This window comes from Eptesicus fuscus, chromosome 3 (genome assembly GCF_027574615.1).
Source record: "Eptesicus fuscus isolate TK198812 chromosome 3, DD_ASM_mEF_20220401, whole genome shotgun sequence".
Taxonomy (NCBI): domain Eukaryota; kingdom Metazoa; phylum Chordata; class Mammalia; order Chiroptera; family Vespertilionidae; genus Eptesicus; species Eptesicus fuscus.
The window spans coordinates 102025223-102045046 of record NC_072475.1 but is presented as its reverse complement, the minus strand read 5'-3'; the positions used below and the strand labels follow the sequence as shown (position 1 = coordinate 102045046).

The window sequence follows — 19824 nt, the reverse complement described above, 5'->3', positions numbered from 1 at the left end:
CCATGTCCACACATTATTAATTAATTTTTAGCTATTATACATGCATATTCCTTTTTTGCTAACCCAACATTTTATTATGGAAAATTTCAAGCATATGTAAAATTAGAGAGTAGCACAATCTACCTCATATATCCCTCATTCAGTTAATCATTAAATAATGACCAATCGTGTTTTCTTCTTTATGCTCACATATTTCACACACTTGCTGCCCTTCACTAGATTTTTTAAATTGCAAATAAAAAATAATGATACTTCCTTAATATCATCAAATAGCTACTTATTTAAAAAATTCCTCAGTTGTTTTTTGAATGTTTTAGTTACAGTAGTTTATTTGATCTCTGTTTGAACCACTCTTAAAGGTTCTTGATATGTACTTTATTTTTTCTCTTTTATTTCTATTGATAAGTTTAAAAAACCAGGCTACTTGTCCTGTAGATTTCTCATTGTCTAGATTTTATGGTCAACTGCATTCTCTTCATGTCATTTAACATGTTCCTCTGTCTCCAAATTTAATCTGGTAATAAGATACAGAAGGTTGGTATAATTGCTTTTCTTAAAAGAATATTTCATTGGTGGAATTAGGTGCTTCTATTATGAAGTATATATTCTAGTCCTCTCTTTTTGTGATTTTAGTAGCCATTGATAATTTTTTTCTGGATCCATTATTGCAGTGGGTATTTACAAAATAGTAATTTTGTAATTTCATCATTCTTAATTGATTAGCTGGGATAAACATATACAGAGAAAAAAATATTTTTTTCATTATGTATGTAGTTACTCTGAAATATATTTCATACAAGAAGGACAGATTAAATGTTTGTCTTTACCTTTACTTGCCAGTTCTAATAATATAAGTGTAACATTTGCAAAGATAACTACTGGGTTTTCTCTTTTTAATATCATCATGAACTCATGAATTTTGAGGTATTTTAATGTAGTTCAGGTATTATTCTTATTTATAACAAAATCACCCCATCTTTGGATACAGTCTACTCCAGTGAAAACATTTCCAATATGATCAGTGTGTTGCTTTGGCCCCAGTAGGCTTTGAAAGCTTCCTCTCTTTATGGTGTGACAAGATGAGAATTGTGAGGATTCTGACTAAGAATGTTGACTCCAAATTTAATTGACATCATTTCTTGTTTACAGTGTTCCACAACCTTATATTACATACCAATATTATGAATAACAAGGTGATTACTAAAAACAGGTTAAAATTTAGTTTGCCATCTTTTTTGTCAAATTACTGTTTTTTAACATCACTTAAAATAATTCTTCTTTCTTAGGCAACACTTAAATATGGACAGGCTCATTTGTTTTCATTTTTATCTGGAATTTTTAAGGATGGTTTTTATTTCATATTGTTTATAAATATATAAAATATAATATGTGAAATAGTTACATTATTTTAAAATCAAATTTACAAAACAAGGTATATTTAGATAAGTCTATTTTCTTTTCTGTCTCTTTATTTTGTTTATTTTGCCCCGTTTCTCTAAGAAAAAAGAATACATATTTGCCATATTAAAACACACTCATACATTTCCACTCTTAGAAAAATTGCAGCATACTACATTTGACTTTCTTCACTGGACTTCTTTTCACTTACACTGTATTCTGAAGATCATTCCATAGCAGTATAAATAGATATATTTAAATTTCTTACAGCAGCACACAATTTCTTTGTTTCACCATATATTATACAATCAGCCCCTTTTTTATGAACCTTGAGTTTTACAGTTTCTTATAAAAGTTTTACAATGAATGTGGATGTGTAAGTCAGTTTGTATACAAGTGTATCTCTGGTTTAGATGTCTAGAAATGGAATTGCTGGGTCAAGGGGCAAATACAAAAGTAATTTTGCTAGCTTTGCCAAATTACCCTTCACAGCTATTGTGCCAGTTTACAAACATGTTTAAATATTTTTATTTTTGTTGATTTTTAGAGAGAGAGGAAGGGAAGGGGGAGAAAGAGAGAAAAATGGATGTGAGAGGAGAACATTGATCAGCTGCCTACTGCATGGAGATTGACCCTGAAACCCAAGCATGTGACCTGACCAGGAATCAAATCTGTAACCTTTTGGTGCACAGGACAACACTTAACCAACTGAGCCACACCGGCCAGGGCTACAAACATATTTAATTGGACAATGAAAGACTATAGATTTATGGAGTTAATTTAAAGAATAAATATGATCTAATACAGAAACAAAGAACTATCTAAAATCTAAATTGCATTTCTATTTGTTACTCTTCTGTTGGTAGCTATTAGTATATATAACTAGAGGCCCAGTGTACAAAATTCTTGCATGGGTAGGGTCCCTAGGCCTGGCCAGCGATCAGGGCGATCAGGTTCCCCACCTCCCCACTTCCCCGCCTCCCCGCCTCCCCGCTCCTCCTTCTCTCAATGCCTGCATCCACCGCCACCCACCCCCAGTTCCCCATCCCAGTCCAGGACCCGGCCCCAATTGGGCGATTGTGACCTGCCAGCCACGGGGAGGGACTGGGAGGTTGTCCGGGGTCTGCCGGCCAGGGGGAGAAGCCAACTGCCACCATGATGAGTGGGCAGTGGGCTGATCAGCGCCTGCTAGCCGGGGGAGAAATAGGGGGAGGGACCCAGGAGGTTGGCTGCTGGCCCCAAGGAGGGAGCTGTCCCTCAGCCCCCCTGGGAAAGAGGCCAAGTCTGCTGCCACCCACCCCCAGTTCCCCACCCCAGCCCAGGGGCCTGGCCCCAATCAGGCCATCGGGGCCTGCTGGCAGGGCGGAGAGACCAGGAGGCCCCAGTGGCGATTGGTGATTGCAGGCTGGGGGCAGCTCCTGCATTGAGCATCTGCCCCCTGGTGGTCAGTGAGCATCATAGCGACTGGTCATTCTGGTTGTTCCAGTCATTCTGGTCGTTTCGTCTTAACGGTTGCTTAGGCTTTTATATATATAGATAGTTCTGTCTTGATGGGAGCTTCTGTCACAGGATAATATTTGCTAAATCTAATTCATTACAATTATGCCATGCAAAATTATAAATATTCCAGTACATTCTCATTTACAAAGGACTGTTATCTGTGAAGCCAACTTGCCTCCACATGATTCACCTTTTCATCAGAAACTTAACAGGAATAGAAATGATAAATTTGTGCATTGTCCATACCTCAATGTAGATATTAGCCCTTTTTCATTATAAACTATAACCTATACATCAGGAAACCATCTCAGAAAGTCACTAACTTTTAGATTTATCAGATAATAAAATTTTAAAAATGTCATTTTAAATACATAGATTTGCTTCTTAAGGATATCTTAGCATGGATTGCTATTATACTCCTCTCACTTAAAATTGTTGAGTGAATCATAATAAGATGACTGACACATCCAAAGTAATAGTCCTGAAGCTTTCTTAAACCACTACTCCTAAACCTGCTTCTCTTTATTGATATAATGAGGGGAATTAATTTTAAAAGGTGGTGACTATTGATTACTTAATGGCAGAAGATAGTGTAGAGAAATGCTGAAGTGAGCCTATTCTGTATCCTCTTGGGCCACATAACCCCATTATCCATGGTGGAAACCATGCTGTAGCTCTCATTAATATTTAATAGGCAGGATGCAGGCTGGATGTAGGCTACAAATGTACCCTAAGCATAGGCTGCAATAATGCATATGAATGTTTCAAGTATATAAAAGAGTAACAGATTTCCCTGTGTTGAGATACTTTATAAGCTGTACAACATCACATCAGTTCCCTTTTCTGACCTCTGGACAATGATGGCCTGGTGGAAACACCTACTAGGCAAGCTGGAGTGATGAATGCTTTGGGAAGTCACTCGAGGTTGGTAAGCTCTGCGTTAGAAGACTTTATTTTCCAGCGTGGTTCTCAGTTTCAGCCCTTTTCTTCTCCCCCTGTCTTAGCGGAAGGGCTTGTTCAGCAGGGGTGGCAATCAGCAGAAGGTGCTGTGTCTCACACAGCCATTATCCTCACGGTATGTATTCTGTATCACGTTGTCTATCAAGCTAACCCCTTGCCACACGTCAGGATCTTTTTATTTCAGCTCATTTAAAATGGAAACAAAGAGTTTTAAAGATAACTATTGGGGAGAAATGAGTATAAGAGTGCTTGTAAGGACTAAAAGTCTGTGATGCTCACTTGAACTAAAGTGGGCTTTGACATCTGAAAGGACAAAGTTTTCTAGATTACTGGCTCCCATTATTAACTTTTCTAATCACCAGATTATGTTTTGGTACCACCAGCTTATTTTGAGAATATAAGCTTGAAGTGAGATGGAGTTCTTTAGACAGATCATGTTCTTAGGATTTGTGGGTATCTAAGGACATAGTATTAAATATCTACCTTTTCAAACAGTATATAAAATTAAACAGAGAGTGAGGAAATATCTATTTTTTTGACTCAATGACTAAAGATTTTTGTAAATGTGTTTAGGAGAATATCAGAAACTATTTATAATTACCTGCCTAGAATGAGTTACATAAAAGTAAACATTTATCTTCACAGGACAAAAAGTAGCCAAGGGAACAAGTCTTTTACTAACATACTGAGTTTTTTCTCACAGCCAGTGAATGAAATTGACTTGAGGTCTCATTGTAATTCTATGTGAAATGTGGGAAAATTCAGGTTTATTTTAAACCTTAGGCTGTGCATAACTAAGTGCTGTTTTCAATTTATGTATAGATCTATGTGTATGCCTTCTCTTTCTGACATCAAATAGAGCATTTAAAATTAGCAAGAGTTAGAAGTGGAAAATGTATTTGTGCTTATTTTCGTTTTGCTTTTTGACTAATATGATCTTCATGAAGCATAATGTTGCATCTACTCAGATGTTTTCTCTGTTTTATTGTTTATTAGTTGTTTGGTGGGTTAGTAATACATGCCATTCACACGAGCAAAATTCACACTATAAAATAAAAAATTAACAGATTTTCTCCAAGGTGTGTACCACTGTAACATAAAACCTATGAAGACAACTGATCAAATGTGCAACTACAATTATAATAATAATTATACATTCAGTGTCCTTATTCCAGAGATATTTTTTTTTCCTTTTTATTGAATTTATTGGTTCAATAACATTGTACAGGTTTCAGGTGCATACGTGATGCTTTTTGAACCATGATATATTTTGCACTTTGTCTGTGAAAGTCACAAACCCTAAACTTCCGGTCCTTTTCCTCCGTTTCCTATTCTCCAGCGCAGCAGCAGCTTTGGGAGCTTTGAACGCTTTCGGAATAATCCCACCTCAAAACCAGACGACTCCACTGAGGTAGTTATTATGTTTTTACGCACATTATGCAAACACACAAAAATTATAAAGCCAACATCACTTTTGTAAAGTATAATAAAACACAAATATGTTTAAAGATGATAGCCTTCCATGTTTGTGGTGGTAAATAAACAAACGGTTGTTTGGTGCCTAGGACCACGCTGGGAGTGAAGAACTACCTAAAAAGCCGGACAGACCATGGGGAAGGCAGAGCATGAATCTAAGGAGAGAATCATAACTTAATGCAACTCGGACAGCCCACATTTTCTGAGCAGTTCCACCATAAAACAATATGTATTTTAAATTTTATTTAAGCTCTAATTCCTTTAATTTAGGAGACGATTAAATAGCTTAATAGTAAATTTGTTAAGGAAAGCATATGGCTACTCAATTACACTCTCACACTTCTGCCATCTGCACTGAAATACCTCAGAGGTGACCATTCCATACACATTTGCAAATCATGAACACTTTAAATGTAGCTTAGGAAAAGTTTCCTATGTTACTGCATGTGATGCATTTGTGTTAAAGCAGTAAGTTTCAGATTTTATTCACTTCTTAATTATTCATTTGAACTAGTGTATCTTTATTCTTTGTTTTCTATATAGAATTAGATCCCTTTATTGGATATAATTTCTCAAAATCTTTTCAGATTCTTAGATGCATCTATCTATAATATTTTAAAATATGTTAATTTCAATAATGGATATTCTAGACAAAAAATGAAAGTCATCTTTTATGACTTCATAAATCTGTATTAGTTCTATACATGCATGTGTGTATAACATATACCCTTTTATACATAGGTATTATAAATATTCCTTTTATACATCTATATATTTATATATATGCTTATAGATAAACTTGTATATAGCTATATTTTCTATCAACACTTACATAATTGTAAATAATACAATGTAATATATTTTTACATATGTAATTATATATATACTAGAGGCCCAGTACATGAATTCGTGCACAGGTGGGGTCAGGCTAGCCTGGCCCCAATCGGCAGATCAAGGCCAAGCCTATCAGGAGGTGGAGACGGCAGAAGGTTGGCCAGCCAGCCTGTCCCGATCAGGGCCCAATCAGGGCTGGGCCCGCTGGGAGGAGGGGCCACAGGTGATGGCCAGCGGGCCCCACCCCCAATTGGGGTGGGAGGCTGATTGGGGGTGGGGCTGGTCATGGGGAGGAGCTGTTGGCAGTGGGCCAGCCAGCCCTGCCCCCACATGGGGTGGGGGGTCTAATCAGGGTCAGCAGATGGGGGAGGGGCCGTGGGAGGTTGGCCAGCCATCCCCACCCCCGATTGGTGTGGGCAGGACCGATCAGGGGCGGAGCTGGCTGGGGAGAGGGGCCATGGGCCGATCAGGGAGGTGGGGGCCCATCACGGGCAGGGCTGGCCATGGGGAAAGGCCACAAGCAATTGGCCGGCCAGCCCAGCCCATGATTGGGGTGGAGGGGCCAATCTGGGTTGGGGACGGGTGCGGGGAGGGGCCATGAGAGGTTGGCCAGCTGGCCCCATCCCCTGATCTGGTTGGTTCACAGGTCTCAGTGGGCATCATAGCAACTGGTCGTTCTGGCGTTCTGTTCACTGGCTTTTTATATATATAGACCAGAGGCCTAGTACATGAAAATTGTGCACTTGGAGTGGGGGGGGGTCCCTCAGCCCAGCCTGCACCCTCTCGCAGTCTGGGAGCCCTTGAGGGATGTCTGACTGATGGTTTAGACCCATGCCCACATACTTAGCACTGCTACAGAGGCAGGAGAGGCTCCCGCCACTGCTGCTGCACTCACCAGCCGTGAACCTGGCTTCTGGCTGAGTGGCACTCCCCTGTGGGAAATCACTGACCACGAGGGGGCAGCTCCTGCTGTCCATTCAATTTGCATATTAGCCTTTTATTATATAGGATATATGTATATATATATATATATATATATATATATGGAAATAGTAAGAAGCCCTAGTTTCAGTTAACATTCTATTAAATAATAGAGCAATATGCAAATTGACTGTCACTCCAACACACAAGATGGCTGCCTCCATGTGGTCAAAGATGGCTGCCCCCATGTGGACACAAGATGACTGGCAGGGGAAGGCAGTTGGGAGGGACCAGGCCTGCAAGGGAGGGAAGTTGGGGGCAACTGAGCCTGCAGGGAAGGGCAGTTGGGGGTGTCCAGGCCTGCAAGGGACGGCAGTTGGGGGTGATCAAGCTTGCAGGGGAGGTCAGTTAGGGGTGACCAGGCTGGCAGAGGAGGGAAGTTGGGGGCGACCAGGCCTGCAGGGAAGGGCAGTTGTGGGGGACCCAGGCCTGCAAGGGAGAGCAGTTGGGGGGGACCAGGCCAGAAGGGGAGGGTAGTTAGGGGTGACCAGGCCTGCAGGGGTGGGCAGTTGGGGGGGTACCAGACCAGCAGAGGAGAGCAGTTAGGGGTGATGAGGCTGGCAGGAGAGGGCAGTTGGGGGGGACCAGGCCTGCAGGGGAGGGCAGTTAGGGGCAATAGGGCTGGCAGGGGAGCAGTTAAGCATCAATCAGGCTGGCAGGGGAGTGGTTATGGGTGATCAGGTTGGCAGGCAGGTGAGCAGTTGGGAGCCAGCAGTCCTAGATTGTGAGAGGGATGTCTGACTGCCCGTTTAGGCCTGATACTACTGGGAGCGGGCATAAACGGGCAGTCAGAAATCCCTCAAGGGGTCCCAGATTGGACAGGGTGCAGGCTGGGTTTAGGGACACACACCCACATGCATGAATTTTGTGCACCGGGCCTCTAGTATTGTATAAACCCATAACTTTACATAATCATACATAGATACAATTAAACTTATAATTGTATAGTTAACCTAAAATGTTTCTCAGGCTCACGCAAGTTCACTAATTAGTTATAGTGACATAGTATTTGTGAAAGTTTAGTGAACCTGATAGAGTAGCTTGTACATTTTTCAGTAACCTAGTATTCATTCATTCATTTAACAAATATTTATTCTATGGCAGGATTTCTGTTAGGCATTCAGAATATTGTTACAATAACAGATGAAAATCCTTACTTCATGAAGTCTGGATTCTAGGGGGGGGATAAATTAAAGCAACAACAAAGTAAATAAATTTTTAAATAAAATTGTGATCGAGCTATGAAGGAAAACAGCATAGAAATATGTTAAAATTTAAAAAAAATGTTTAGGTAGTTTCTTTAAAGCTTCTTAGCAGAATGATAGAAGAATCTGACATTAAAAATACTTGTAGTTTTTGAAGTTTAGGCAATGGTAAGTTAACACAAGTAGTAATTAAATATTATACTTTCTTATTTATTTTAATTTGTAATTTTACATGAAGATAAAGTTAAGAGAAAAAATGTCTAATTCTAAAATTTTAAACTGTTTCCAAGTTATATTTATTCAGGATTTTTTGAAGTAAACAAAGCATCTTTGTCTTTACAACTCTGGGCTTAAATTGGCTGTCTATTCATATTTATCATAGGCAATTTGGGGTAAGATGTAAAGCAAAACATAGTATTGATTAACAATTACATTAACTACATAGTTAAACCTTCATATTAAAATATTCAAGTTCACTAAAGAGATGTTTCTCATGATCATTTATATTCAAGGAATGACTAGCTGTCCACCTATTGGGAATGGTGAGCATCACTAGACTAGATGACCTTCAAAGATCCTTTCTTAGAAACTTGAGATGTTAAGGACATGTAACCCAAATACATCCTTCAAGATAAAAAAAAAATCACTCCGAAGTTCAACATGAGGAGTTTTGCTTATTCAAAATATATTGGGGGTCAGTTATGTTCCTAAAAGTATTCTAAACACTCAGAGTAAATAAAGCAGATAGAGCCTCCAGTCTCATGGAAGCATACATCATAGTGGGAGATTCGGGCAATAATCAAGCAAACAAACAAATGTTATAAGGTACTATCAAGTGTTTAGAAGAAGAATAAATCAGGGTAAGCATTCAGTGCTTACGGACAGGTGCAAGCTATTTTAAATAAGGTGATCAATCAGAAACTCCCCTTCTTTTACATGGCATTTGATTAGAAACCTGAGTGAAGGAAGGAATACAGTTTGGGACTCCAGGGAAGCCAGTGGCAAAAGCAAGTGCAAACCTTGATACGACCATGAGGAGAAGCAGCAAGGAGACTAGTAGGGTGACACTTGATTATAGTGCTTTCCAAACTTTAGCATGTATCAAAATCACTTGAAGAGTTTGTTAAAATACAAATTGTCCCCAAGTGATGCTGTGGTTGTTGGTCTTGGGACCACATTTTGAGAAACACTGCTCTAGTGAGCAAGGGAAGGATGAGAAGTAGCCAAAGGTGAGGTGGTGAATATATTCTATTTCATATACACTTTGTATAGCGTAATGGATATGACATTATCAAATATATTAATTATACTGTTGCATTATCTTTCGTTGTGTTATATAGCGATGTTCAGAAAAACGCTTTTTATTGCTTCATTATCTTGTCTTTTGCAAACAATTCTAACCAGGTGTATGAGGGGGAGCCTATAAATGAAAGTGGAGAAAAAAATAAAAATTCAAATCACGGAGGAAGTTTAGGCAAAAAAATGAGAGCCATTTCCTGGACAATGAAGAAAAAAGTGGGTAAAAAGTACATCAAAGCCCTTTCTGAGGAAAAGGTAAGTGTACTCTGTTAATCACTTGTATTTTTCTATTAAACTTTTCTTAAAACATTTAGCATGTACTTCTAGACATAGAAATGCTTATGCTTTATGAAGGACTTCACATCTATTTCTCCTCAATAATTGTGCCCAGAAGTTAGGTGGAAGAAAGTATTATTACTCCTATTTTAATAGAGAAAACTGAGGTTCAGAAAGATCACATGTGTAGTATGTGAGAAATATATGCCATTTATGTTGTAGAAAACAGTACTTCATTCCTTTTTATTGACAAACTAGAGGCCCGGTGCACGGGGAGTATATTTATTTGGATCTCACTGTTCCTTTTACTTGAAAAACTGTCTCCAAATATTCACATAAGTTATAGCTTGCCATCACTCAGGTCAACAATTCAGAGCATATATTACCTTATGAAGGAGAACTCTGGAGGCTACTACTTCTAAATTAACTGAACTTCCCCCAACCCTAATCCCAGTAGCTAATCTCCTAGCATCATCCAGTTTTATGTCCTTTATAGCAGTTATTCTCTGATATTTTCTTGCTTATTTTGTTTACACATGCCTCCCCAAACAGTACACACACACACACATGCATACAGTCTGACACTAAAATGTACCTCATTAGAGCAATGACCCTGTTACCGTTTTCACCACTGTATCCCTAGTTCCCGAAACAGTGCCAGGTTCTTAGAAACTGTTCTATAAATGTGGGTTGAATGACTGAACAAAAGAGTAAATGAATGGATAAAAACAGAGAATCAAACTTAGTGTAAATCAAATGTATATTCTGAAGTTTTATTAATGTTTAGAAATGCTCAAAAAGTAGGATTATTAAATTACATTTTGATGAATATTAAAAAATTTATAGGTTTTGTCCAAACTATCTAAATATGGAAAACATTTTAGATGTTTTCAAGCAGATGTGATTTATTTTGAAATTGTCTGTCTTTCTAAATTTACGCAAGATTTGCTTTTCACTTGACTAGGTGGCAAGCATGGTATGAGATTTGTAAAGCTTTGCTTTAAAATTGCAAAGTGTACATGTTTTATTCATATCTAGTGATCTCATGGGGTGCAAATAACTGACATGAAATAACTGTGCAGAGTTTAAATTTTTAATGTCAGATCTCAAAGTATTAGTAATAGTGGTAAATAGGTGAGAAAGAGCACATATGTAAAGAAAGAAAAGTGCTTTAACAGAAGAGCATAGATGTCAATAATCTAACATTTCTGGTTTAATAATCTTGATACAATATTCATCCTAATTTACAAATTGCACTATTATAATATTAGTTGAATTTCATAGTGTGGAATGTTCTATCTATAAAATTTTTTTGCTAGGAATTGAAATTAAGATTAATGACACTCATATTTCATATTGATGTTTTCCTAAGTACTTTATTGCTAAACCATATCTTGTTTGTTAAATCAATGCGCACAGTGAGTATCTCCAGGGAAAGCAATGATCTAACCTAACCTCTGATATGTTTTTCTGGAGGATGAGGACGATGGAGAGGATGCCCTCCCGTGTCGGAACAGTGACCCCATTATTGGGATCCACACAGAGAAGCTCTCCCTCAAAGCCAGTGATTCCATGGATAGTCTCTACAGTGGGCGGAGCTCATCAAGTAAGGCTATAGAATCAGGAACAAGTTCCTGATGGGAAGTCTGGGTTAAGCTAACTAAAAACAACACACTTGCTTCTCTGGGACTGGTTTCTCAAATTAGCAACAAGGTTCCAGCTACTTGGTAAGATAAATAGTGAAAAATGTAAAATGTGTTGAATTTAAAGAGTTGCTATTGTTTAAAATGGTACTTAATCTATTAGATAGAATTATGCACTATTTTGAAACTTTTAACATTGTTGTCAGAAGCGTCCTTGGGGATATGCCTCAGAAGATCATGTTGGGTAATTAAATCTGTATCCCTAAAATAAAAACATATGCTGGGGAGAACTAGTATTATATTGAGTCAGTATTTTTAAAATGACTTACAGTTTTCAGATAAATAAAATCATGTTCTCTGTCTCTTCTTTCCTTCTTTCCTCTCCCTTTGCTGCCTCAACTCCCTCTCCTTTTCTTTCTTCTCTTTCTTTCTTCTCTTTCTTTCTTTCTTTCTTTCTTTCTTTCTTTCTTTCTTTCTTTCTTTCTTTCTTTCTTTCTTTCTTTCATCTCTCCCATGTCTCTTCCTCCTCCCCTCTCCTCTCTTCTCCTGCCTTCTCTCACTTTTTCCTTCCTTTCCATTATTTTCCTTTAAAAATTCTAGATAAAGCAGGACATTTACATCAATTCTGACATTTAAGTTTCCATCCAGCATTAGTGGGTAAAGAGTAAAGTAATATGTAAATATTAAAAAGTAGGAATATCACCAATTAGGTGACAAAAAGAAACCAGCAGATGATCAAAAGGATTTTCTTAAAACATTGATATATTTCTAAGAAGACGATCAATCACTCGGGATTCAGTCACATATCCTACTACAATATTTGGAAACTGCTGCCATTGCAGGGCACTTTACACTGTTTTACATCCCTCTAATCTTGTAAGGGCTTTTAAATGTTTTTGCAGTTTATTTTTCATTTCCTTTTAAATCAACTGCTTCTGTTATTTGAATTTAGATAGCAAAGACCAGATGTTTCAAATATCCTAGATTTTATTCCTATATTCCTATTGGCTGTAGAACAGTTATTTTGTTAAAAAAGCAACTGCAGAAACATTTGAAGGCTATATTTTTGCATGTGTGAAATTCAGATATCATTAGTATTCATTTCTGCTGGCAATTTTAAAATTCTGAAGTATGATGCTGAATGTGGGAAGAATTTTATTAACTAGAATGTGCCATGAAAAACCAGGGCCCAGGGTGGTCATGGAAGGGAGGGGTGAGGAGATGGTGGCTCATTTAGCTGCTACGTACAACTTACTTCTGTAATTAGAAGAAACTACCCTTCTTATACTCCAGCTCATATACAATATGGAGCATTCCTAAGGATCTTGACCTTGTTTCCACAATTACTGTTATTCATGGTCGAGAAACTGAGGCTGTCGGTCATTGAACTGAGCACCCAAAGGCCCACTGAAGGAGAAAGTGAAGTGACAACTGAGAGGGGGACACCAAGAGCGACTTCCACTGGAAAGAATCCTTGCCCCCAGACACACAGCAAAATGGAATCACTTTCCTCTTAATCCCCTGAGGTTCAAAGTCATAAAGGAAGAAGACCAAAGAGCAAGGATTTAGAGCAGCTTTAAAAGTCCAGTTTAGAACATTTTTGAAAGCCATATGTACAAACTTAATTATTTGGCTTATACAGGGAGTTAATTTTACACTATCTGCTTCTTTAACAAGTACCCATACTCAAAACACTGTACTACTGGATCAGATCGGAGACCAAAGACATATGGTTTTTGCGTTAGTGATTGAGGAAAGAGTAGTCAGATTGGCTGGAGAAAGGTCCAAAATAGCTCAGAGGACAGAGGTCGCTGATAGAGAGTGACTGGGAGGCAGAAACAGGATGGGTCCTTGGAACCTCTGCAGGAGGATGGCATCCGATGTTTCAGCATTGACCCTGCTTAGTTGTTCCAGGTGATGGTTCAGAATGTTATGAACCTTCCATGAGAACTGTTAACCTCTGCTTTGCCTTCTTCAGGTGGAATAACAAGCTGTTCAGATGGCACAAGTAACCGGGACAGCTTTCGACTCGATGATGAGAACCCTTACTCTGGACCATTCTGTGGCCGTGCCAGAGTGCACACCGACTTCACGCCAAGCCCCTATGACACTGACTCCCTCAAAATCAAGGTGTGTGCACACACATCTGCATTCTGTGTGGTGTGTCCAGTGCTGGTTGTATGATCTGTTTCTCAAGGGCAAGGAGTGAGAACTGGGGGGAGGGGGTGCGAGTCTGTTCTTCCCAACAGTAGAACTGGGGACCAGCTTGCTGTGGCAAGAATTTAAACATAACACGCCAGGCAGAGTAGGGAATCAGTCTGTTGAGGCTATTAGCATAAACTGCTGTTATGAAGATAATGCATAATCAAAGCCTATCAGAGAAGGGATTGTGTACATTTTCCTGAAAGCAGGTGCCCAGCTCTGCCTGATCATTCCTGAAGTGAAAATAATAAAGCAAAGGAGAGGGAGAAAAGGTGGAGATATTAGGCAAGATTCCAGCAGAGCAAGAGCCTTGGGAACCAGACTTGGCTGGGGCAATTCAGGACTTAAATTGGTTACTCTGAGTAACCAAACATCTTCCTACCAATGATATTCCCTCCTGAATTCCCTCTTCTTACTTTTATCCTCTGTACTCATTTTCTATTACTGTGTAACAGATTACCACAAATTTGGCGCCTCAAACAACACAGATGTATTATCATCTCACAGTTCTGTAGGTCATAATTTGGGCATGGTTCATCTACTGAAGGTCTCATGGGCTGAAATCAGGTGCCAGCTGGAAATGTGATCTTGCCTAAGCTCGGGCCATCTTCCAAGCTCACTGGCTGTGGGCAGAATTCAGTTACTTGTGGTTGTAGGAGTGAGTCTCATGCTCTCTTCCTGGAAAGCACCTGGGTCATCCTCAGCTCCTGGAGGCGGCTGGCCGTGGCCTTCTCTATAACAAGTTCTGCAGGAGAAACGCTCACTCAGGCTTCAAATATCTCTTTTTAAGAGCTCCTACCCGATTAAGTCAGAAACACCCAGATAATTACAAAATTAACTAGTCTGGGACATTAATTACATCTGCATAGTCCCTTCTGTCATGTAACACAACATAATCACAGGGGAGAAATCCATCATTTTTATTATCCAGCTTATACTTAGGGGAGGAGCTGGTTACAACAGCACAAATAGAAGAAGGTTTAGTGCTAAAATATTTTATAGATGTCAAATTATTCCTTTTAGTAACACAAAGTGCTATATAGCTAAAAGGACAGAATTTATGAATTTTTATGCTGTCAACACCAAGCCAATGTTAACCAATATTTATAAGTTATGAAGTATTGATATTATCATTTAACATTCAAGGCACACAGCTCTTCACTTTGTCCATTCAGCAGTATCAAATCTGAGCAAGCTCAGTTGGAGGATGAAGAAAACATTATTCTCTGCAATTGGCCCCTTAGTCATTTCTTAGTTCCTGTCTTGAGGAAAGGCGGGGAGTAGAAGGGAATAAACTGAACACATTTTGATTCAGGATAGCTGCTCACTCTGGTGCTGCCCAAAGTGATGCTTGCTGAGAACTTGTAAGACACAATAAGAATCCCAGTTACCACTGAAAATTGAATACTAATGTTTCCAAAAAGGGTCTTATCCAAAATGACATTGAGTCTTTGCTTGGTGACCTTTCCTGGAATGTACAGTTTTTACAAGTTTTAAAGATACTAGGAAGGATGCGGCAGAGGCTGCCATGCTTAGAAACTCCCTTCAGAGCTTCTGGGGATTTTCTGGGACTGATTAGCTGATCCCATCGAGCCTAAGATTTGATGCCCTTAGAGTAAAAGGCAGGAAAGAGCTAGATGAAAGCTCATAGTGTCAAACAGGCAGACAGTTACAAATCAGAGAGCCCAGATCTTTTAATCACATTGAATTCTACTTCACAAATAAAATCTGTGTTTTAGATGTTAGAATATACATTCACAGAGCAGCAGGAAAAAATATTCTTAGTAGCCAAGTTAATGCTTTGTTTATTTAGGGGTAGACCCCTAATATGTCCAAACTATCAGAAACTATAATGTCTTCTCTGGGGAAGAAAGTTATGTCTCAAGGGAGTAACTCTTCTCTAAAATGTATGCACTGTATTTGCAATGATATCCATTTTCTTTACAAATAATTACCCCTGTGGGGTTTTCTGCTCTTGCCAATAACTGGCAGCATGTAACCAGATAGTATCATATGAAAATAAAGAAAAATATCAATTTCTTTGTCTATCCCAATGTGCTTCATTGATACTTCAATCCAAACTTTGTTGGGGAGCTTAATCTAAGAATTATCATCTCTAGAATAATTAAGTAACAATGTATCCTCAGTGCATACATACTTTTATTATGTATTTATTATGTATTTTGTATGTACAAAGTTCTGAACACTCTCATTATGTTAGATGAATGCAATAATTTAGGTGTGTTTATTTTGTACTGTGGATGAATGTTTCAGATGAACTAGAGGCACAAACCGAATCACAGATTTCTCTTTCTCCCTTTCCCTAATATGGGAGCCCCTCAGGAATGGCAGCTTGAGTTTTGCTATATATATATATATATATATATATATATAGTGCTTTGACAGGATGAGTGAAAAGACCATCATTTTTTAGTTCAGACAACTTAGCCTTCAGTTCTGCTTCTGCCATTAAATTCCTATAAGGTCTTGGGAAGTTATTTAATGTTTGTGTTTATTTTTCTGTAATATTTATAGAAACAATGACACCTTGTATATGTACATAAGAGGTGTGTTGTGGGCATAAAATGACTTCATTTGTGCAAAAATGTTTTGCAGATTACATTGTGCTCTGCAAATAAAAGTTGACAAATTGATATGATACCAAACACAAAAACATGTCACCAAATGCATGTAGGATATTTTCTTCAACGCATTGTTTTCTTCATTGTCACTAATAAATAGTTTCTTTAAACATTTTTTTTTAAAAAAAGATATATTTTTATTAATTTCAGAGAGGAAGGGAGATGGAAAAAGAGATATACACATAAAATATGAGAGAGAATCATTGATCAGCTGCCTCCTGAATTCCCCACACTGGGGATCGAGCCCAAAATCTGAGCATGTGCCCTGACTGTGAATCTGACCATGACCTCCTGGTTCATAGGTCGATGCTCAACCACTGAGCCACACCAGCTGGGATTCTTCAAACTTTTAAAAGAAATTTCCTCTTATATTTATTTGTTATCTTGGAATCATCTTAGCATAATGCCCTAGTTATTCTACTTTATTTTTTATAATGTTTTTTTCTTTATTGATTAAGGTATTACATATGTGTCCTTATTGCCCCATTGCTCCCCCACCCCACCCCCACTTATGCCCTCACCCCCTGTTGTCTGTGTCCATTGGTTAGGCTTAAATGCATGCATACAAGTCCTTTGGTTGATCTCTCCCCCTTACCGCACCCTTCTCTACCTTCCCTCTGAGGTTTGACAGTCTGATAGATGCTTCTCTGTCTCTGGATCTGTTTTTTGGTGTGTTTTTTTCAATAGTTTATGTTGTTCATTATATTCCACAAATGAGTGAGATCATGTGATATTTATCTTTCTCTGACTGGCTTATTTCACTTAGCATAATGCTCTCCAGGTCCATCCATGCTGTTGCAAATGGTAAGAATTCCTTCTTTTTTACAACAGCGTAGTATTCCACTGTGTAGATGTACCATAGTTTTTTGATCCACTCATCTGCTGATGGGCACTTAGGCTGTTTCCAAATCTTAGCTATGGTAAATTGTGTTGCGATGAACATAGGGGTGCATATATCCTTTCTGATTGGTATTTCTTATTTCTCGGGATATATTCCTAGAAGTAGGATCACTGGGTCAAATGGGAGTTCCACTTTTAGTTTTTTGAGGAAATTCCATACTGTTCTCCACAGTGGCTGAACCAGTCTGAATTCCCACCAGCAGTGCACGAGGGTTCCTTTTTCTCTGCATCTTTGCCAGCACTTGTTATTTGTTGATTTGTTGATAGCCGTTCTGACAGGTGTGAGATGGTACTGCATTGTTGTTTTGATTTGCATCTCTCAGATGATTAGTGACTTTGAGCATGTTTTCATATGTCTCTGGCCTTCCTATGTCTTCTTTCAAAAAGTATCTATTTAGGTCCGTTGCCCATTTTTTGATTGTGTTATCTTCCTTTTGTTAAGTTGTATGAGTTCCTTGTAAATGTTGGAGTTTAAACCCTTATCGGAGATAATATTGGCAAATATGTTCTCCCATGCAGTGGGCTTTCTTATTGTTTTGTTGATGGTTTCTTTTGCTGTGCAGAAGCTTTTTACTTTGATGTAGTCCCATTTGTTTATTTTCTCTTTAGTTTCCATTTTTCTAGGAGCTGTATCGGTGAAGAAATTGCTTCGGCATATGTCTGAGATTTTGCTGCTCTGGATTCCTCTAGTATTTTTGTGGTTCTCCGTCTTATGTTTAAGTTTGTTTTCTATGATTCCATTCTTTCTACAATAGCACCAGAGTTCTCTGAAATTTGATTTGAATATTTCTTTGTCCTTAGAAAGGAGACATCATAGACATCATCTGCAAAACACCAATGGGGTTGTGGACAGGAATGTTAAACAATAAGGTGGGAAACTTTAAATTTATTTATGTGGATGTCATCTCAGAAGAGGAATCAGCCCCCAGGAAAATAAAGACACACCGAAGGAGTGGAAGAGAAAAATCCAAAACCCTGCAGGAATTCTTAGAGAGGATTCACCTTCAGGTTAGCAAACATGTGGCCTATTGGATTCTTTTGGCATATGGACAGAAAAATTAAAGAGACTAGATCAGTGTTGCACAGAATTGTTTAAAAAATACATGACTTAAAGCAAAGGAAAATCTGTTTTTCAAGAACAGTTTTTATTTTCTCCTTTATCACTTTTATTATGCAAGAATGGTTCTTGATATAATATCCTTTGGACTAAACTCTATTGCTACTCAGCAATGACTGGAGAGATTAATTTTGAGAAAGTGTAGTGAAAAAATAAAAATAAAAATACCTTGGAGAATAAATGACCCAGAGGAAACATGTAAATGAGAATCATAAAGAAAGTATGAAGAGTGAAAATAAAAATCCAGATGTTACCAATGTAAAGATCTCCACATCTCTACAGGTTGCTAGTGGGCATGGGTTTCCTATGATATCCCCAGAAAAAGAATTTTTTGAGACTTGCAGGGGAGGATGTAGTATTGTAGAAAGCTTTATTTCTGATAAATTAAACCCCTGAGTTTCCAAGGTCCCATTTTGCTTTGTCCTGCCAAGGAAGAAGTCCATTTTGCTTTTAGCAGGGCTAAAATCAAAGCCAGTATCCCAAGTTTCCATTCTAGGTTGAGACACAGTGTAATCCAGCATCAGGCTAGCTTAGTTTGTATTCCCAGATATAGTTCATCTGTACCCCTTACATGTGGGGTCCACATGGCCACATGGCTATGTAGGAAACAGGTTAATGCAAGGAAGCAGGAAGAAGAGGGCTGAGAGAGAATGTGAACTCCTTTTGTTGAGGGGATTATGTATTCCCAAATTTTTGCAGGTTTGCAATGGACCTGCCCTACTCTAGTCAATTCATGGTTCTCCAGGCTTGACTGACTGCCACTTTCTCTATGACACCCCAATTCACTGTGCATGCACTCAACTTCCCCTTTGTCCAATCCCTTCCCCCAGTAAGCTGCAAGGAAATGGGCCAGTGGTTCCCTGAGGAGTGTGAAGTTGCAGCTTCCTGGCAAAGCTGCCCAATTAACAGGTCCATAATGTCTGGCCTCCCTTTTGCTCCTTTCCTAATATTAACAACTAGCTAATTACAATGGTACCAGAAACTTGAAAAAAAATGAAAATTGTATTTTCTATAGAGCAGAGATCAAAAGCAAGTCAAAGGAAAATAAATTAATATAACTGTTTTAAAACTAATTTGTTAGGAAATAGTGATCTTAAGCCTGCATAATAATTGTGTTAAAAAAAACTGTGCTGTCTATATTTATAATCAAATTATTTTCTCATATATGAACAAAATATCTACCTTGTTAAATATATACCTAGCCTCACTCAATTTACTGTTTTGCAATCTATTTTAAAAGTTAACACGGTAGTACTTTGATATTTTTTGAAATTCATTAAGGCAATAGCTAAACTTTCCTTAATTGTTTGTTCTGAATTATCTAGTTACAATCTTGTCTGTAGACACACTGCCTAGGTCTTCCTACATTACTACTGGTGCCCCCAAATTGG

At 38.3% G+C, this 19824-nt stretch overlaps 1 protein-coding gene across 5 annotated transcripts in view; it reads left to right on the top strand.

The window, feature by feature from the left end:
- Positions 1-19824, top strand: part of SAMSN1 (SAM domain, SH3 domain and nuclear localization signals 1) — a 51201-nt gene that overhangs the window by 17299 nt on the left and 14078 nt on the right. For 2 of the 5 annotated variants that reach the window (XM_054714071.1, XM_054714075.1), the window contains exons 2-7: positions 3903-3973; positions 5203-5269; positions 9759-9908; positions 11406-11535; positions 13551-13702; positions 18118-18324. In XM_054714071.1, coding sequence (XP_054570046.1) covers positions 3903-3973; positions 5203-5269; positions 9759-9908; positions 11406-11535; positions 13551-13702; positions 18118-18324 — 777 coding nt within the window. Of the gene's footprint in view, positions 1-3902; positions 3974-5197; positions 5270-9758; positions 9909-11405; positions 11536-13550; positions 13703-18117; positions 18325-19824 lie in introns of all 5 variants that reach the window. The other 3 variants (XM_028126889.2, XM_054714073.1, XM_054714074.1) reach the window with 3 other exon arrangements.